General features: G+C 51.3%; 5 protein-coding genes across 5 annotated transcripts; 3 read left to right on the top strand and 2 right to left on the bottom strand.

The window, feature by feature from the left end:
- Positions 1-367: 367 nt before the first annotated feature.
- Positions 368-1,918, top strand: HER10_EVM0007466 (translation initiation factor eIF-5A). The gene is made up of 4 exons (XM_035477021.1): positions 368-575; positions 900-1,166; positions 1,235-1,367; positions 1,444-1,918. The coding sequence occupies exons 1-4, from the start codon at positions 555-557 to the stop codon at positions 1,512-1,514; spliced, it is 492 nt and encodes a 163-aa protein (XP_035326995.1). The 5' UTR covers positions 368-554; the 3' UTR covers positions 1,515-1,918.
- Positions 1,919-2,350: 432 nt separating this feature from the next.
- On the top strand, positions 2,351-6,046 carry HER10_EVM0000578 (forms a complex with the other RRN protein RRN6 and RRN11). The gene is made up of 10 exons (XM_035470353.1): positions 2,351-2,498; positions 2,559-3,071; positions 3,120-3,333; positions 3,383-3,751; positions 3,805-4,082; positions 4,737-4,812; positions 4,913-4,919; positions 5,030-5,210; positions 5,324-5,434; positions 5,515-6,046. The coding sequence occupies exons 1-10, from the start codon at positions 2,376-2,378 to the stop codon at positions 5,599-5,601; spliced, it is 1,959 nt and encodes a 652-aa protein (XP_035326470.1). The 5' UTR covers positions 2,351-2,375; the 3' UTR covers positions 5,602-6,046.
- A 390-nt stretch (positions 6,047-6,436) lies between these two features.
- HER10_EVM0001946 (Yip1 domain-containing protein) lies at positions 6,437-7,444 on the top strand (the record flags this gene model as incomplete). The annotated part of the gene is made up of 3 exons (XM_035471678.1): positions 6,437-6,487; positions 6,555-6,945; positions 7,011-7,444. 3 exons carry the CDS (start codon positions 6,437-6,439, stop codon positions 7,442-7,444), a joined length of 876 nt encoding a protein of 291 aa, XP_035326576.1.
- A 283-nt stretch (positions 7,445-7,727) lies between these two features.
- On the bottom strand, positions 7,728-8,471 carry HER10_EVM0003602 (rhodanese-like domain-containing protein; the record flags this gene model as incomplete). The annotated part of the gene is made up of 2 exons (XM_035473273.1): positions 7,728-8,038; positions 8,132-8,471. 2 exons carry the CDS (start codon positions 8,469-8,471, stop codon positions 7,728-7,730), a joined length of 651 nt encoding a protein of 216 aa, XP_035326715.1.
- A 618-nt stretch (positions 8,472-9,089) lies between these two features.
- On the bottom strand, positions 9,090-11,647 carry HER10_EVM0000995 (cytochrome P450). The gene is made up of 5 exons (XM_035470759.1): positions 11,095-11,647; positions 10,887-11,037; positions 9,863-10,827; positions 9,527-9,810; positions 9,090-9,471 (listed from the first exon to the last, which is right to left on the bottom strand). Exons 1-5 carry the CDS (start codon positions 11,255-11,257, stop codon positions 9,433-9,435), a joined length of 1,602 nt encoding a protein of 533 aa, XP_035326513.1. The 5' UTR covers positions 11,258-11,647; the 3' UTR covers positions 9,090-9,432.
- Positions 11,648-16,592: the final 4,945 nt, after the last annotated feature.

Here is a 16,592-nt window from a genome sequence, read left to right as displayed (position 1 = left end):
GGGCATTCCACAGGCGGTCAGCGGCCTAATTATTGAGCAAGCGGCGTCCAGGTGATGCGGGCAAGGAGCTCCAGCTCCTACACGGTGTGGTGTCCTGGGCGTAGGAAGACCCATAGGTCGATGGCAGACGGGAGAACCTAGATGGGTACTTTGTTCACCGCAGAGTCATCCACCGGCGACAATGTCACTCGGGGAGGGGCCTGACAGGTTCAATCTGTGAAAAGAAAGGGAAGAAAGCCCACACTCCACCTTTTTTTCACTGCGAAAGTGCTCCCTGCACCTGTCCCACACAACGCTTGGGAAGCCACGGACAGAGACTGAGAGGGGCGCGAATCTGGGCCTAGGAGTGAAAAAAACCAATAATAAAACCAGGAAAAAAATTATCTACTCCCGCCTCGCCTTCCTTTTTTCCCCTCCATTTCCCCCCTCTGCCCGCTCTCTTCCTTTCACAACTCTCCCCCCTCAAAAAAATATCAGCCGTCTTTTGCTGGGTAATTCCGCCTGTCGACATCTTCCCTTCGATTTTTTAGACATCTTCCAGTCAATCCTTCAAAATGTCCAACGACGACGCCCAGGTGAGTCTTTTGCGACAGCTGTATTATGCCCCTCCGTGCCCTGTCTCTTTTGGTGGTGGTGGTTGTGGTGGTTGTGGTGGTCGAATGCGATCGATGTCGGTTGCTTTGGCGAAAATCGACCACCCCGCATCCACATTGGCGAGAGAGCCCCGCGGATGCTTCAACGCACCACCGCTCTGCACAGAAATTCGGGCAACACACGACGCATACGAGCATCAAATACCACACCAATATCGATTCCATCCTCCTGCCATCATCGTCATCATGCCGAACGACGTCCATATTTTGAGTTGGCTAAATCGCTAACGCATCGTCTCCGAACAGCATGAGATGACCTTCGAGTCCACCGACGCCGGTGCGTCTCTCACCTTCCCCATGCAGTGCTCTGCTCTGCGCAAGAACGGTCACGTCGTCATCAAGGGCCGCCCCTGCAAGATTGTCGACATGTCTACCTCCAAGACTGGCAAGCACGGTCACGCCAAGGTTCACTTGGTCGCCATCGACATCTTCACCGGCAAGAAGCTTGAGGATCTCTCTCCCTCCACCCACAACATGGACGTCCCCAACGTCTCCCGCAAGGAGTTCCAGCTCGTAAGTCGCCACAAGTCTTGTTACATTGCCAATATGGTTTTTGTTTGCTAACATAACACCCTCCACAGATCGATATCTCCGACGATGGTTTCCTCTCCCTCATGAACGACGATGGTGACCTCAAGGACGATGTCCGTCTTCCCGACGGCGAGATTGGCGAGAAGATCAACAAGCTCTTCAAGATTGACGAGAAGGACACCAGTAAGACTTCCTACCCCTCACGACGATAAGCTTGTCGAGCAACACAAAAGAGGTCATCACTAAATGAGAACTACAGACGTCGTCATTCTTACCGCCATGGGTGAGGAGGCCGCCGTTGAGGCCAAGGAGGCCCCCAAGCAGGGTTAAGCGCTGCAATTCTACCATATCATCAGACAATGACTTCCACAAGCGCTCAATTCAAGCGGCCTTGCTGGCAGATGTTGGCAGACTGGGGACATTTCTTGCGATATTTCTTGGCGCTTCGAAATTAACGGTATCCCCGTCAGTCGTTGCGTAGGCTATATCTGGACAGGACTTGATACTGGGTACGCGAACTTGACAACTGCAAGACATGTCGCACGACTTTTTTCCTTTGTTTTGTCTGTCCCACAGACTCTTAACGACGATCAGACTAGCAATGGGATAGGTGAAAAAAAATGGGAGAGCCTCGCGGTGGCAGCAGATTTGTCCGATGGAAAAGCGGTACATATCTCCACCACGCGGTCTCTGTTTTTCGTTCAAACTCTACGTACAGATTTAGTGAAAACGCCAAATGTGTAATGTCCATGAAAGTGATTCGACTACGAGCTGCTTGTTGTTACTACTACATTTACAAGCCACACCTCGTTTGTCTGTAAGAACCGTGAAGTCTTGATCGGCTCCTTTTCACGATGCGGCTTAGCTACCTAGCTATCGTGGGCTGCTCGTATGAGTGAGGTAGACTCAACTGGTTAAGCTATGCGACACAATGTTATTACTTGCCTAGAACTAAATCTTTGCAATCCCTAAATTCAATAGTCCCCCATGAGCACTTTGAAGTGTTGGTCCGAAGATAACATAATTCGGGGGCTGTACTGTGACGAACTGCCTGCCAGGTTCCGCCTACCTGGTAAAGGTGTGTCCCGAGAAACGGGCACCGCGCACTGTCAAAAACTTCACCAATCTGGTGACGATTTTGCCTAGATCAACTTTGCAACCAAGTACGACCAACCTATCAGTCAGAGCACCATGGCCCCAGAGAGGGACCTTCATAAGTTTCCGAAAGGAGAACGCTGTGAATTTTGCGGTTCTCGCAAATGGTATCTCGAAAATGGTTTGAGATTCTGCGCCAAGGAAGGCCACCAGCTTCAAGTTTGTCCAAGCCATGCTTTGCACCCCCTATGATGAGCCGCAGCTCACACTTTCAACCAGGGATATGTTGAATTTGACCTTGGCGATGAGGATTTCGGCCAGAAGGGTCGCGTGGCTCGAAAGGAGAAGGAGACCAAGGAGCGCATCAGACGAGTGCTCACCGGGCAACAAGCACGAGATTTGTATCTGGAGTGCCTGCAGCTCATCCTTAGAGAGCAGGTAATATGGCTGGTCGCCGCAAAGGAACATAAGCCGGAACTAGAGACGATTGTCCGCGATCTTTGGGATCTTCGCATCTCCGGAGCTGCGACAGCTGTTCAGGATGACTCGGCCTCGGAGGGAGAGCCCTCGCTATTCAGCTCGCAACTCGACCTCGCCCAGGATGAGGAGCACCAGTCTCGGAACCGACGAGCACAAAGATGGACAGGAGAAAATGGAAGCGAGTGGCCGGCACCCCGAATGATTGACACACTAGGCCTTTGCTTCCTGGGGTGCATGTTGCTGAGAATACCCACGCGTATTGGTGATCTCTGCAAGTGGGCGAGAGGGGGGAGCATCCCGTACAAAGAAGCTGTTGGTACTACCTCCGACCAGATTTGAACCTTCTCTGACCAGTCACAGTATCGCCAGCTACCTCAGGAGATGCGTGATCGATTGCCAACTTGGTATACGACACCGCTCAAGTCCACAAACCTTGCTGCCTTCGAGAATGGAGAACTGCACGCTTCAGTCATGAATCTAGCGTTGTCGTATCATCTCAATTACGGCATGATCTTCCCACCGCTCAACGATGTCCTAATGACATTACAGTATGCGCGCGAGTTGGGCCTGCCTAGTAGGTCCTCTGGCCGTGCCAAAAGATGGACTCGACTGACGACTCGCAGTTGAGACGGTCGCGATTGCGCGCCGCGTTCCGCCCATCGCCAACTTAACCTTCAGTTTTCCGCTAGAGAAGACCCGAATCCGTCTCATAAATCAACCAGAAATTCTCCTGGTCACCATCCTTGTCCTTGCTGCGATGCACTGCTTTCCACTCGAGGACAACAAGCCAGCTCCCCAGGACGAGAACAACTTCATCGTGCCTAAGCTTGACTGGAAAGAGTGGAAAAGGATAATGACTCCAGCCTTGGTTCCAGATGAAGCTACATCTACCGTTGACTACACAGACGTTACGGCGTCTCAGATCACATCGATGAGCCCCAAAGAGCTAGATGAGTACTTTGCACACCTTTCACTGCTGACTGAAGCACAAAGTAAGTCAAAGTGCCCTTGGGTTTGCTGAATCCGGTGATTGACAACGGCTTAGCCGAAGAGACACTACTCGCGAGGTACTTCCCCGTCGACGAGCAAGTCCCCAAACAAACAGTGTCCGAGACAACAGGGGATGAGATGGCCGGAAGGCTGCGCGCTGTCCAGACACAGGCTGCATTGTTTGTCGACTCAGATGCACACGACAGACTTGGGGAGGAAAGTTTGCGAACCAGCCGATATCACTCATACAAATCTGAGGAAGACCTTCCTCCCATAGGCAGGGACTTCTTTCAGCTGGCGGCGCGGCTGGCAGGGCTGTCCGTTCCAATGTTGGTGCGAGCCGTCAATATGCTCGAGGGCCACATTGTGACCTGGCAAAAGGAGCAACGCAGAGCAGCCAGTGAAAGACGTGAACGGTCGCGTTCTTTTGTGCCTATGGAGTCGGATACTGAGCAGCCGACATACACCGAATAGTGCTCCGGTTTGAGGAAGGCCATTACGGGCTGTGATACGCCCTTCTCAAGGAACAGGAGTTGGTGGGCATGTAAGTGTTCTCAGCTCCTTTGGATGGGCACGAGTGCCCAAATTGGAATTATCAGCGTCAAGATACCCTTAAAGTAGAAAGAAGTTTTTGTCCAGAACGAATTTTAAAGCCCGCATATTTCGTCCTTATTGTTCTCAGTATCAGAACATCTTGTATGAGCCAGAGACCACGTCCAACCCATCGGCATATATGCACTTTTCCATGGCGAAGAACACGAGGATAGTTGTGTAATTGGAGGGTGAGCCTGTTGAAGTAGGTACCTAGGTCATTGCAACTCCAGAGTGAGGTTGGTTACACTAGGCAGACCCGTAATTCCCACAGGGAGCCGACCGCAGCCCGCTCACTTTTGCACATACTTTGACGCTCGGACCATGTCCGTACCCGCGTGCCCTAATTAGGGCTTGTCGGTCGCTCGCGCCGCAACCTCAACACTCATTCTCAAGCCCGCCCCACCAATTATTTGCCGCGATCACCAGAACTTTCTCGGTAACAACAGCCAGTTCACGAACGTCGGCAAGAGTAAGTGATGAGAGCCCCCTGCACGGCGAGACGGCGTCATGCTGCGCGCCGTTGCTCTGATTGTTGATTTTTGGCGATGCTAACGATATTTTGCGTGTAGTGCAGATGTGAGCCAACCCCGAACACCCCTCCCGCCCGATGCCGAGCGCAACAAAATCTCATTCCATGCGACGACGAAGTCCGAAGACGCCGAATGTGCTGACGATGGTGGTTGCAGTTTCGTGAAGACCCTGACGGGTAAGACCATTACCCTTGAGGTCGAGTCCTCCGACACGATCGACAATGTCAAGTCCAAGATCCAGGACAAGGAGGGCATCCCCCCTGACCAGCAGCGCCTGATCTTCGCTGGCAAGCAGCTTGAGGATGGCCGCACCCTCTCCGACTACAACATCCAGAAGGTTAGTCTCATTGCGCGGGACACTTGAAAAGAGGGGGAGAGAAGCATTCAGGCCGCTAGGGATATTGAAGATATGATGGGTCAAAGACATATGGAAACTGACACACCAAACAGGAGTCCACCCTCCACTTGGTCCTCCGCCTCCGTGGTGGTATCATCGAGCCCTCCCTCAAGGCTCTTGCCTCCAAGTTCAACTGCGACAAGATGATCTGCCGCAAGTGCTACGTAAGTAGCCTCTCTTCTCATCACCCGCCAACCGAGGTCGGCTGCGCGACCCAAGCAAAACCTAACGTGGAATCATATAGGCTCGTCTTCCCCCCCGTGCGACCAACTGCCGTAAGCGCAAGTGCGGTCACACCAACCAGCTCCGCCCCAAGAAGAAGCTCAAATAGACGATTCATTACGGTTGCGGCGTCACGGGTTCTGGCATTCTGGAGAGGATGGCAGGGATACGAATTTTCCTGGGCTTTGTGGTAGCATTACTTTCCATCGGCAAGCAGTTCGTCGAATAAAAACTGAATTGGTCGCCCTCCTACCTCAAATGTCAAAAGGAAACACAACCCGGACTACCCCGTTTATGCCTTGTCGTTCATCAACAAATGATGTTTGGAGGCTGAGAGAAAAATCGTTTGGCGAGAGAGCGCGCCTAGGCGTCCTGAGTGCAGCATGGAGATGCTAATGAGCATGAGAGACGTACTATGATGGATGCGGGATGGCGACTGACCTGCCTCACAATGCTCCATTGACTACAGTGGAAAATCAGCACAGTAGCGAAATACAGAGCCTCAGAACCATGTGTCGTTCAACTTGGTGATGCACGTCATGCATGTGAACTTCGTGATTTTGATCTTATCAGATAGTGTCCAATGCTTCTATCGAAATTCTTCTGAGCACATGGAGTGAAATGGCGTGTGCTTGCATAAAACTGGGACGCGATTTATCCGCATTAGTGCAACACTGGTATGGCTCTTACAGGGATGTGTCCCTTAGTGGAGACTTTTGTTCCCAGGGAGCTGCAGGGCCAAACTGCGTATGTGGGATTACGACACCTTGTCCAAAGCTCTAGGTGTTCGTACGTACACACGTATCGACCGTCCTAATTTGTCCGACTTCACGATCTCCAACGACAACGACCCAGCAGCCCAGAGCTCCATTTCCACAACTCGGCGAGGCATAAACTAGTGTCGGAAACCAAGGTCGGATTCTTCTCAGCTTCGATAGCCAATCATGTCACGGTCCGGGTCCGGATACGACGCCGTCGTGGACGTCGACGACGAGGTGAGAGCTCCCTTCCTTACTTCTTCCTCGCAAACACCCCCAAGACTAAACGCACTTCCTTTCGCAGGGCGATCTCGGCCATACCGACCTCCAAGACGATCTCGAATTCCACAGCTCCAACTTCAATGACACGACGCCAGGCACTCGCAAGGCGCCCGCGTCAGGCCTCCCGCCGCCTGCGACAGCGTCGTCCGGCTCCTCGAAGCGCTTCCTCTGGAGCATCAACTTTTACGCCCAGTACTTTGACGTAGACACCTCGGCCGTCCTCTCTCGCTGCTGGGCTGCGCTCTATCCGCGTGCCAACTTCCTCGACGTTTTGGAGGGAAACCCTGACCTCTACGGCCCCTTCTGGATCGCCACGACCGTTGTCTTGATCCTTTTCCTCGGCGGCACCATCAGCCAGTACCTCGCGAGCACAGGGTCAGGCCCGTTTGCTTATGACTTCAAGCTCTTGAGTGGTGAGATTCCTTGACAATTAGCTTACAATCCTCCATGATGGTTACTGACACACTTCTCCTCCCAGGCGCCGCCGGTCTGATCTACGGTTACACGCTCTTCGTCCCTGTCGCCCTCTACCTCGCCCTGCGCTACTTCGGCTCCGAGTCCGCCAACCTCCTCGAGCAGTGGGCTCTCTACGGCTACGCCAACCTCATCTGGATCCCCGTCGCCCTCATCAGCTGGTCCCCCATCAACATCCTCAACTGGGTCTTCGTCGCCGTCGGCTGCGGTCTCTCCGTCGCCTTCCTCCTCCGCAACCTCTACCCCGTCCTTAGCGCCACCGACCACCAGACAAGCAAGATCCTGCTCGTCGTTGTCGTCGCCCTCCACCTCGGCCTCTCGCTGGCCATTAAGATCCTCTTCTTCGCTCACGGCAGTCCCGTCGCGAGCAAGGACCCCGCGGCGCCGCCCGCTACGCCCGCTAACCCCCCTGCCGAGGGAGCACCTCCCACCTTTTGATTAACCCTTGGGGTTCTGCAAAGTCATCACTAGAGGAACCTTTCAGAGACTGTTATAGAAGAGCGTGCGAAAGGAGCTTGTCACTTGCATTTTGTCTACTTGGAACATGGGGGATGCTGTGTCATCCGCCGGAGTGTAGGGTTTCATGTACCATATCTGTACAACGAATATCATGATCAAAAGTCGCCGTCTATCTTGCCATGCCGTGTGCCGTGTCGTATGACACACCCCTCAAGACTTTACTCATACATCCCAACCGCGTGATAGACAACCTGACGCTATGTCAATCCTGCCCAATCTGCTTTCCACCCTTCTCAACCTCTCCCCCCTTCTTCGCCCAGTCCAACCAGCTACCGGGGTACTCCCCGACCTTGTTCCACCCAGCATCCCTCGCCAGCGTCGCCAGCGCCCGGCTGCGCACGCCGGCCTTGCAGTAAAAGACCAGCTCGGTGTCCTTGCTCGGGCGCGGGTACCCGTACCGGTCCTCAAAGTCCTCGTCGGCGATGAGGAAGCTCTCGGGCGCCGTGGCGACGGGAATGTTGAGCGCGGTGGGAATGCGGCCTGTTTCTACTAGTTCGTGTGGTTCGCGGGCATCTATTGTAGAAAGGGTGGGTTTAGTTAGCCGAAATGGAACGAACAATCCCATGAATGATCAGCCTGCGGGTTGTAAAGTAAAACAAAACGTACCGACGATGACGACGTTGCCGGGATCCTTGGCCAGCTCTGCCATCTGCTCAAAGTCCCAGATCTTGCTCCCGTTCGCCGAAATCTCGTGGTAGTCGTCCTCCACCCTCTCCTTCTCCGAGGAGAAGAAGCGTGCCGTTGTCGCATTCGGGTTCGTCGTCACTGCTGCAGCAGCTCTCGAACGCAGAGGAGTCGTGATCTTGCCCGGAACGACGCGGGCGGAGAAGGTCGACGTCGCCACCGCGGCAAAGGACCGTCTCGTGGTGGCCGCCGCTGTCGGGGCGCGGGCGAGCTGGCTGCTTGCCCGGAGGGCGTTGGCGCAAACGCTCCTTGTGGAAGCCATCTCTCTCTGTCTTTCTGTCTTTTTTAGGGGGCCTATTAGTCAGGGAAGAAGTTGACTGGAATGGAAACAAATCTCGCGATTGTCAAAGAGAATAGAGAGCGTCTTGGGGACGGGAGTAGCTAAGAACCTGGGATTCGGAAGCTTGGAGAGCTTTAAACTGATTACGGGAAGCTCTAGCGGGTTTCCTTTCGGCCAAGGGACGGCGGGGGCCCCGGGGACCTGGCGCCCCATGCAGCGTTGATGACAGTGCTGCCCGCTTTCTCCTGCAGCTTGGGCCGGTCTCCACTATTGGTACTCGAGCGGGCTTCATCTCTGTTCGACGACTTGGCTTTCACTGGCTCCTTGTCCATGATATCTATTTCGCCGACCATCAAATAGTATTCTCTCCGGGGCCCTTTCACTAATATTCATCCAATAAGGAAAGATAAAATAGGTGTGATACAAACAGCCGCTCGCGTGCCGTATTGGTTGACGTCCATTCGACATTCACTTCTACGGTTGATGCTACGCGGCTTCCTCATCTCCATCAACGCCTATGTTACTCAATGCATAATCGGGCTCAAAGATATTGGAAGTTTCTTTTTTTAACCATTGGCTCTAAACTGAGTCTATCGTCACCCAGCATCATTCGCATCGGCCGTTTACCCAATGTCCATCCTCGCCTGGGTATGATAATCCCTAAACAACCCAAAGTCCGCGGCATCGCCCGCTCTTTTTAGGACTACTCTCCTGAAAAATTATGTACACATAAACGTCTATTACAAGTTTTAGTCTAGGGATCTGGGGTTGACCAATCTCGACTCGAGTTTTACGAGCCTCCCGTTCCGAGAGTCGATTAAAGTGGCGTCTGACACTGACAGGGGCGCGCTAGCGGTGGTCTTGCAGCGTCAGCCGGGCCCAGCTCATTCATTGGGCGAAATCACTGCCAGCCCATAGCCTAGGGAAAAGAGTTATAAGAGATCTATGCCGTGCGCTCGTTGAAGGTGAGAGGGCAGTCATCCTACGCCTGTTAGTTTCTTATTCTTCACTCTTATACGGGACGATCTCCAACATACCATGGGAAAGATGGTAGCGAACACCTTGATCTCCTCCGACTTGGGCGTGGGATGGTGCACCCAGTCCAACATGACGGAGGCTTTCCCGATCATCAGGGCTAGGTTGAGCTGAGCATAGGTCTGGCCGATACAGTAGTGAGGGCCGGTTCCGAAAACGAGGAAGTTCTTGGCGCCCTTCTCCTCCGCATCGCCGGTGTAGTAACGCTCGGGATCGAACTCGTCGGGGCGGTCGTACACCTCGGGATCACGGAGCGCAGGGTAAACGGTGGGAATGACCATGGCGCCTATCTCAAGTCAGCATTCACTCAAACAACTCAACGGCGATAACATGCTTACCCTTGGGAACGGTGTACTCGGGGGTAATGGGGAAGGGCTTCTTGACGACGTAGGGAACCATCAGGACGGGAGGACGGTAGCGGAGCAACTCGCGGACGACGGCACGGGTGTAAGTCAGGGACTCGAGCTGGTCCATGTTCAACTCAGCATGGCGATCGCCGTTGCGAACTTTGATGTTCTCTTCGCGGACACGGTCGAGGATGTCGGGGCGCTGAGCCATGGTCTGGAAGAGCCAAGTGGCGGCACTGCTGGTGGCATCCTGGGAGGCGAAGAGGAAGGTAAAGACAGTCTGAGCGATCTCATAATCGGAGAACTCGCGAAGAAGAGGGTGGGGCTTCTCGAGACCCTCAGTCTTGCCAGCGGCCTCGGCCTCGCGCCACTTCTTGGACTCGAGGATGGACTTGACCCAGGCGTCCATGATGCAGGTCACCTCGCCTCCGGCAGCCATGCGAACCTTGCTCTTGGCAGAGCACTTGGCGAACTCGCCGATAACCATGTCGGAGGCCTTCTTTCCGTACCAGGGCTTGGTGAAGGGCAGAATAAGGGGGAAGTTGACGAGCTCGAGAGCCTCGGTGATGAGGAAGTAGTCGGTCGAAATCTTGCGGACGGCCTCGTCGGAGATGTAGTAGCCGACGAAAGTGCGGCACGAAACAGCGGTCATGACATCCCGGAAAGCAGGCATGAAAGGACGGGCCTCGCCGCCGGCATCCTTGGTAATCTGGAGGAACTCCTGGAAATACTGCTTGTACACTGCCTCCTGGCCGGGCAGGTAAGAGGCCAAAGCCTGGCGGGTGAAGAGGCCGTTGAGACCCTTGCGGAAGTCAACGTGCGGCTTGCCGTCGAGGAACACCCAGTTGGTGGGACCGAGGAGCTTGTGGGCGACATCAACAACACAAGGCTTGACATAGCCAGGAGAGTTGAAGACTTTACGGGCCATGTCGCGGGTTGAGGCAATGACGACGAACCTGCGACCGTCAGACATCGTATCACTTAGAGGTATGTATGCATATGATAGGCGACTCACTTGTGGAAGACAGAAACACAGCTGAGAGGGCCGCTGGCCCACTTGGCCTTGTACTCGGAGAACTTGGGGTTCACAGACTCCAAGAAGGGGCCGATGAAGGGCATCTTGAAGGTAGGGCCAGCAATGGAGCCCTTGGAAGTGATGTAGCTGACTATGGCTTGTCAGATTTTGTTCCAATTCCGAGGCCAGTCCTTGGCGCATCACTTACTCTGGTCATATGCGACAGCGAGAGCCAGCAGCGTAAACAGGATCGTCACGATGCTGGCATTGGCCACCTTCTCGATCACATAGTCGACTTGAGGGGGAATGTTGACATTGCCGAGCTTGGCATTGGCCAACACCGAAGTGAAGGTCGTCGCGTTGGAATCCATCGTGGTCGGTTTGAATATCGAAATCGGGGTGCGTGTATTCGGAGGGTAGGTCGGCCGGGCTAAGAAAAAAAATACCAGGGCGCGAAAAGGTCGGTCGACAGCTCAGGCGCAACACGCAACAACCCAAGTAAGTTTTGCGCTTGTTGAGGTCCTCGGAGGGAAAGGAGGCAGCAGTGAGAATGCCGCGCGAGGTAGGTGAGTTGAACAACACTCTCGGTGGAGGCTGATTAGGAGCACTGATGGTGAGATGTGGGAGGGAAGGACATGTTCAAAAGATTAAAGAAGGGAGTTCGATTACCATGGGCATGGACGGGGACGGGACGGGGGGCATGGGAAGAGGTGGATACCCGGATGAGGTTGTTCGTTGTGGTAGGCCAGGTGAAAGCGAACGAGGCAAGTCCCAGTCTCTGCAAGACGGGTCACTGGGATGTACCTGTACCTCCCCCTGCCTCCCCTGCCACCACACGTAGGCGCGAACGGGGGTTCTAAGGTCTTTCTACCTGAACAAATCCACCTCTGTGTTTGAACAGACAGCGGCCACAGCAGTTTCCGCACGCCAACTGCGACCGGGAGCACAGAGAGGACGATCAAAACATGATAGGTATTTGTGGGTTGTTTCCGTTAAGACCGATGTGGGCTACTGAAATTCTGAATTTTCTTTCCGGGTTCCTGATCAATACCACCTCACCCTGCGGCCTGCGCAATAAGGGGGCCCTTTGGAACCATTGGAAGCATGCGCAAGGCCTCAATCGCCCAAGCAATCCCGTCTTCAGGGACCATCGGACGACGATGTGAGCCGGAAGTCTCTTCTCGCCTTACCAATGCGTCCGTCTGTGTGCATCCTCTGCTCAGGTGCCTGGTTCGGCTCCTGTTCTCTTGACTTGGGTAGCGAAACTCACTTTACCCCAGAAAAGGTCACTGAGTTTTGATTCTAGTCAGATTTCGATGAGCAGTGTTTCTATCCTTGCTATACATTTCGATATAGCTCGCGGCGCAAAGTGAAAAGGAGGAGCGGGGCGGTTATCACAGTCTCAGTTCAATTCAGTGCGAATACATGAGACTATCGCAAAGTGCTCGGATGGCCGGTAAGTGGAATGTCCGCCTGCCTATCATCCAACATCAAACGAAATGACAATTTTGTTCCTTCTGGCTCTGTCTTGGTTAATTAGCCGGGACAGAATCTGCTGGCTGCTTTGGCGCATAGATGATAGCGCAACCAGACGGGCTAGTGCCAAAATTTGTTGGGTCCAACTCACCTGCTTTTCACCAAGCAACCAAAGGTAGTAAGGTACCTACCTAGTCGTTGCTTCGTTTCGTTTAGGGGGAAAGAGGGCCGCATTGCTTGCATTGCCCATCCAGTGTCCACCGAGAATCAAGGGCAGCTCGCCTCCGAACATTCACACGCACATAACAATCGGCCCAGCACCACATGTCGGCCTGTGGGTTGTGACACGCCCTCTTTATCTGCTCCGTATTGACATCTGGGCATTCGAATGACCTTTCTTCTGCCCTCATTGGATGCCCATCGCTTGTCTCGGCCGCCGTCCATGGGGCGCGAGTAGACCGAATGGCGCAAGATTCGGACGTGGGGTTGGCTTATGACCCTGAATCTAGCACACCACTCAGTGATGCGAAATTGAAGCTGTCATGGGCTAACCTTTCTATTGCGCAGCACCTCTCATCCTATCCACGTATTCGTATCCATGCGACCGTCACTTATCCTCGGACAAGACAAGGAGCCGCGGGTTGCTTCTTTCTCTATGGTCTTTTTTGTTCCCGGTATTTTGATTGATCTAGGTCAGGTATCCCAAACAGATTTACTGAGCACTATTCGGTCAAGTCAAGAAAGCCGTGTCCAATTAGCTCGAGTCCCATGGTCAACGCAACTACCTGTCAATGTCACAAAATCACCATGTGTTCCCTAACCCACCGGAGCAAACCAACGCCAGCAACGCAGCCAAACTGGATTGCGCCAAGCAAAGTACCTGCTACAAGTGTCTACTTCTGCCCTCCACGGAATCGTGGCGTCTGTCGGTGACTTGACCACACTCGACTCAATACCGTAAAAAAGTACCTACAATTACACCAATGCACTCTCGGTGGGCTGCCTTTCCGGACGGGGCCAGTGACGTTTCATAAAACATGCAGATGAGAATGCACAAATCGTCCGAAGAGGTAAATCTCTTCCACTCACCAACATCAACAGGCAATTTCTCATTTCGGAGCATTGAGCAACGAGTTGTGCAAATGCGACCCTTCCCCCGTCTGACAACCGCGGGAGCTCATCGATTGGCCAATCCACCAGGGACGGCAGCTACCCCTGACCTGTGCGATCTGGACGGCCCGGCCAATCAAACCGTCTGATCTCTTTTCGGCCTCCGTCTCTCAACCGTTAGATGCATCACGTGACAACACGAATACGAGAGTGCCCCTCCATTCATCATTCCATCATTTCCATCATTCCCGCTGATAAGAGCCAAATCCAAGCTCCGATTAAGACATGGCGGGGTAATGCCTGATGAGCCGTCACAGCGCCCGGCCACCGCCTTTGCTGCGGCGTCTCAAGCGTCGCTCTAGCTTCTAGACCGCTTTGCAGAACGTCATGACGCCCTTCTTCTCTTTTTCTCTTACCTCACCAGAAGTGAGGCTCTGGTTAAGGTTTGTGGAGCGCCTGTCGTCTGACTAACACAGACCACATTTCCCTCGCGGCGGAACTCAACTTTCTCAGCTTTGTATGGAGTCCATACAGAAGCAGTCAATCTATCATCATCGACGCTTAAACTCGCTACTACCACATGAGTTGTTTCCTACGTGGCATTCGGTCTGCACTGATTGGCTCAAAGTGACTCAAGCCTCCTCATCTAAGTATGGACACTTCTGCAGTGTAGTACTAGTTCTTTGAGCTTTCAACACCAACTCTGAGCTCTTACAACAGCGTGTGTGACAACAGACCATTCCCAAATATAATAGCATGTCTCTGATTAGACCTTGAGTCTCATGCTTGATATTTTGTGATTGAGTAAGAGAACTCAATTTTGACGTATTTGAGCTCTCCGCGGCTGCGAAACTCAGGATTCGGGCCTTCTTGCAAGCCATAACATGTCCGCCACGTGTATCCGACTACATCTCACCTGGCAAACCTCTCATAGTAACTTCAGTCGTGTCTAGACGGTGTTCTTACTCCGTCGTCGAAAATCTGTCTTCAAAGCGGGGTTCACAAGCGCGCAAAATACTCATACTTCTTTGTTGAGACTGACCAAAAAGTCATTCGCAATCCGTCTATCGCGGACGGCCAACCTCAAGAGGTTTTAAGCGGCTGTATTTGTGAAGAATGTTCAGGACTATGCACAACAAGGCATCGAAGCTGAAAACGAGTCCGTGGCCCTGCAAGCTGAATGGAATAGCTGGTGACAGCTATGAGCAGAGCCTTGCAATTCGATGCGTTCTAGCATCAACAAACACCCTTGCCTGGCTTCAAACCTGTGTAACTAGAGCGCAACTCTAGCTTGTTCGAGTGTCTTCGTGCCATGGTGGTTCTGCCTGCTGAATCGATGTTAAAGTGCCTCTCATTTCAGAGCCTCTCATGGTTAATCAATCATGATCACAAGCGGGATGTCTGGAGTGAATCCCCTCCCATCTTTTCAACATGAACTATTACCAAAGCCTCTTTGCATGTTTTGCGTGTGCTGATGAGGTACACACATAGCCTCGCCTCGAAGGGGAGCGGAGCCTTACTGAGGTGTGTTATTCATCACGTCGATATGAGTTTTGCAACGCCTCGTGCTCCGAATCCTACTTCCATCGCCTACAAACGAGAAAGAGTGTCGTATCTGAATCTTTTGATGCACGTGAAGTCTCATGCGGAGCGGCCGATGAAGGAAGGCAAAGCCGAGAGTAAAGATGTTATAAATGAAGAGGTTTAAGAGCTGGTAAATAGATCCGGTGAGAAGCAGATGTAGTAGACTAGTCGATTTCAAACTCTGGCAAACAGAGTTTAATTAAATAACCTGTTGATGTAGCCAAGTTAATCAAGTTCACCAACAAATTGCGCGTCACATTAGGTGTGCAGATTACGCCGCACCTAACCAGCCACGCGGCCCCCATCAGAGTCAGGGATGCTGCTGGTGATGGCTTAACCGCAAATACAACGTACAGAACAACAACATTGCGTAGTCGCATACGGAATGAGAAGACGAGACGACAGCCCCCCATCAAGATTAAGCTTGTTTTTAGCCGAGAGTAACAAAGTTAGTTTTTTTGCGCCCCGGTGTCAGAAGGTTTTCACGATTGCGAAGCCCAGGTCTCTGGACGATCAACGCCCGGTTCAGTAAGAACTATCGTCTAATCTTTTCCCTCAACGGTTATACAAGATACGTTAGATACTAAAGGATTAGGACTAGGCCCTTAAGCAAAACTTCTAGAGCAAAGCTTAGTTAGAAAGCTAACTAACGCAAGGCTCCGAATTCACGATAACTACCTATAGTCGTAATTACCCATTACTAATTACCAATTACTTAATTACGAATTACTAACTACTAATTACTCAATTACGAATTACTAATTACTAATTACTTAATTATTAGTAATTACGACTGCGCATCTCTTACCTTTCCAATTACCCAATTACCAATTATAACCCAGCGTCTCTTACCTTTCTAATTACTTATTCATAATTATTATACAAAGTAAGTTTACCCACGATCTTCTTACTACTACCATAACTACATAAACATAAATTAACATCTAATTTACCATATTACAACCTTTACTTACCTCTATATACCATTCTAACAATTCTATCGTTAACAATCTCTCTATAAGCTTTAATTAAGTAAAAATAATCTAGTTAGTTATCGCCTAACCCTCTAAACTACTATAGTATTTAAGATAATAACCTAAGCATTTTAATTTAATTTTAGTTTATAAACTAATAAAAAGTTATAAAAAAATTATAATAATACTATCTTACATATCTAAATATTTTAAAACCCTATTTATTTAACCTATTTACTTAGCTCAGGTCCTCTCAATAAAATCTACGTCTATAACTTTAATTATACCTTAAGGTTTTAAAATTACTTATATAGTTTAATATATTCACTATATATTCTATATATAAAGCTTATTCCCTAAGTTAATAGCTTCTTTATTAACTTTTACTTTTCTTATAATATATATTAAATAAGGCATTATACTTAATATTACTTATAGTATTTAGATAGCCCTTAATTAAATAATTATAATAATATAATTTCTAATTATAAAAGTCGTCTTTATTAATTAGAAAGTTAAATTCTAGAATTTAGATTTTAAATTTTAAATCTATATAATAGTT

Source organism: Colletotrichum scovillei (genome assembly GCF_011075155.1).
Source record: "Colletotrichum scovillei strain TJNH1 chromosome Unknown Contig00011, whole genome shotgun sequence".
Lineage (NCBI taxonomy): Eukaryota > Fungi > Ascomycota > Sordariomycetes > Glomerellales > Glomerellaceae > Colletotrichum > Colletotrichum scovillei.
The sequence above is the reverse complement of the archived record's forward strand: the minus strand, read 5'-3'. Positions and strand labels throughout refer to the sequence as shown.

Coding starts and splice junctions, on each gene's coding strand:
- HER10_EVM0007466 (XM_035477021.1), top strand. CDS start 555: ATGTCCAACGACGACGCCCAG. Junction 1,167..1,234: donor CCCGCAAGGAGTTCCAGCTC/GTAAGTCGCCAC, acceptor CACCCTCCACAG/ATCGATATCTCCGACGATGG. Junction 1,368..1,443: donor GATTGACGAGAAGGACACCA/GTAAGACTTCCT, acceptor TGAGAACTACAG/ACGTCGTCATTCTTACCGCC.
- HER10_EVM0000578 (XM_035470353.1), top strand. CDS start 2,376: ATGGCCCCAGAGAGGGACCTTCATAAGTTTCCGAAAGGAGAACGCTGT. Junction 5,211..5,323: donor CCGACTACAACATCCAGAAG/GTTAGTCTCATT, acceptor CACACCAAACAG/GAGTCCACCCTCCACTTGGT. Junction 5,435..5,514: donor TGATCTGCCGCAAGTGCTAC/GTAAGTAGCCTC, acceptor GGAATCATATAG/GCTCGTCTTCCCCCCCGTGC.
- HER10_EVM0000995 (XM_035470759.1), bottom strand. CDS start 11,257: ATGGATTCCAACGCGACGACCTTCACTTCGGTGTTGGCCAATGCCAAG. Junction 10,828..10,886: donor TGTGTTTCTGTCTTCCACAA/GTGAGTCGCCTA, acceptor TGACGGTCGCAG/GTTCGTCGTCATTGCCTCAA. Junction 9,811..9,862: donor CGAGTACACCGTTCCCAAGG/GTAAGCATGTTA, acceptor GACTTGAGATAG/GCGCCATGGTCATTCCCACC.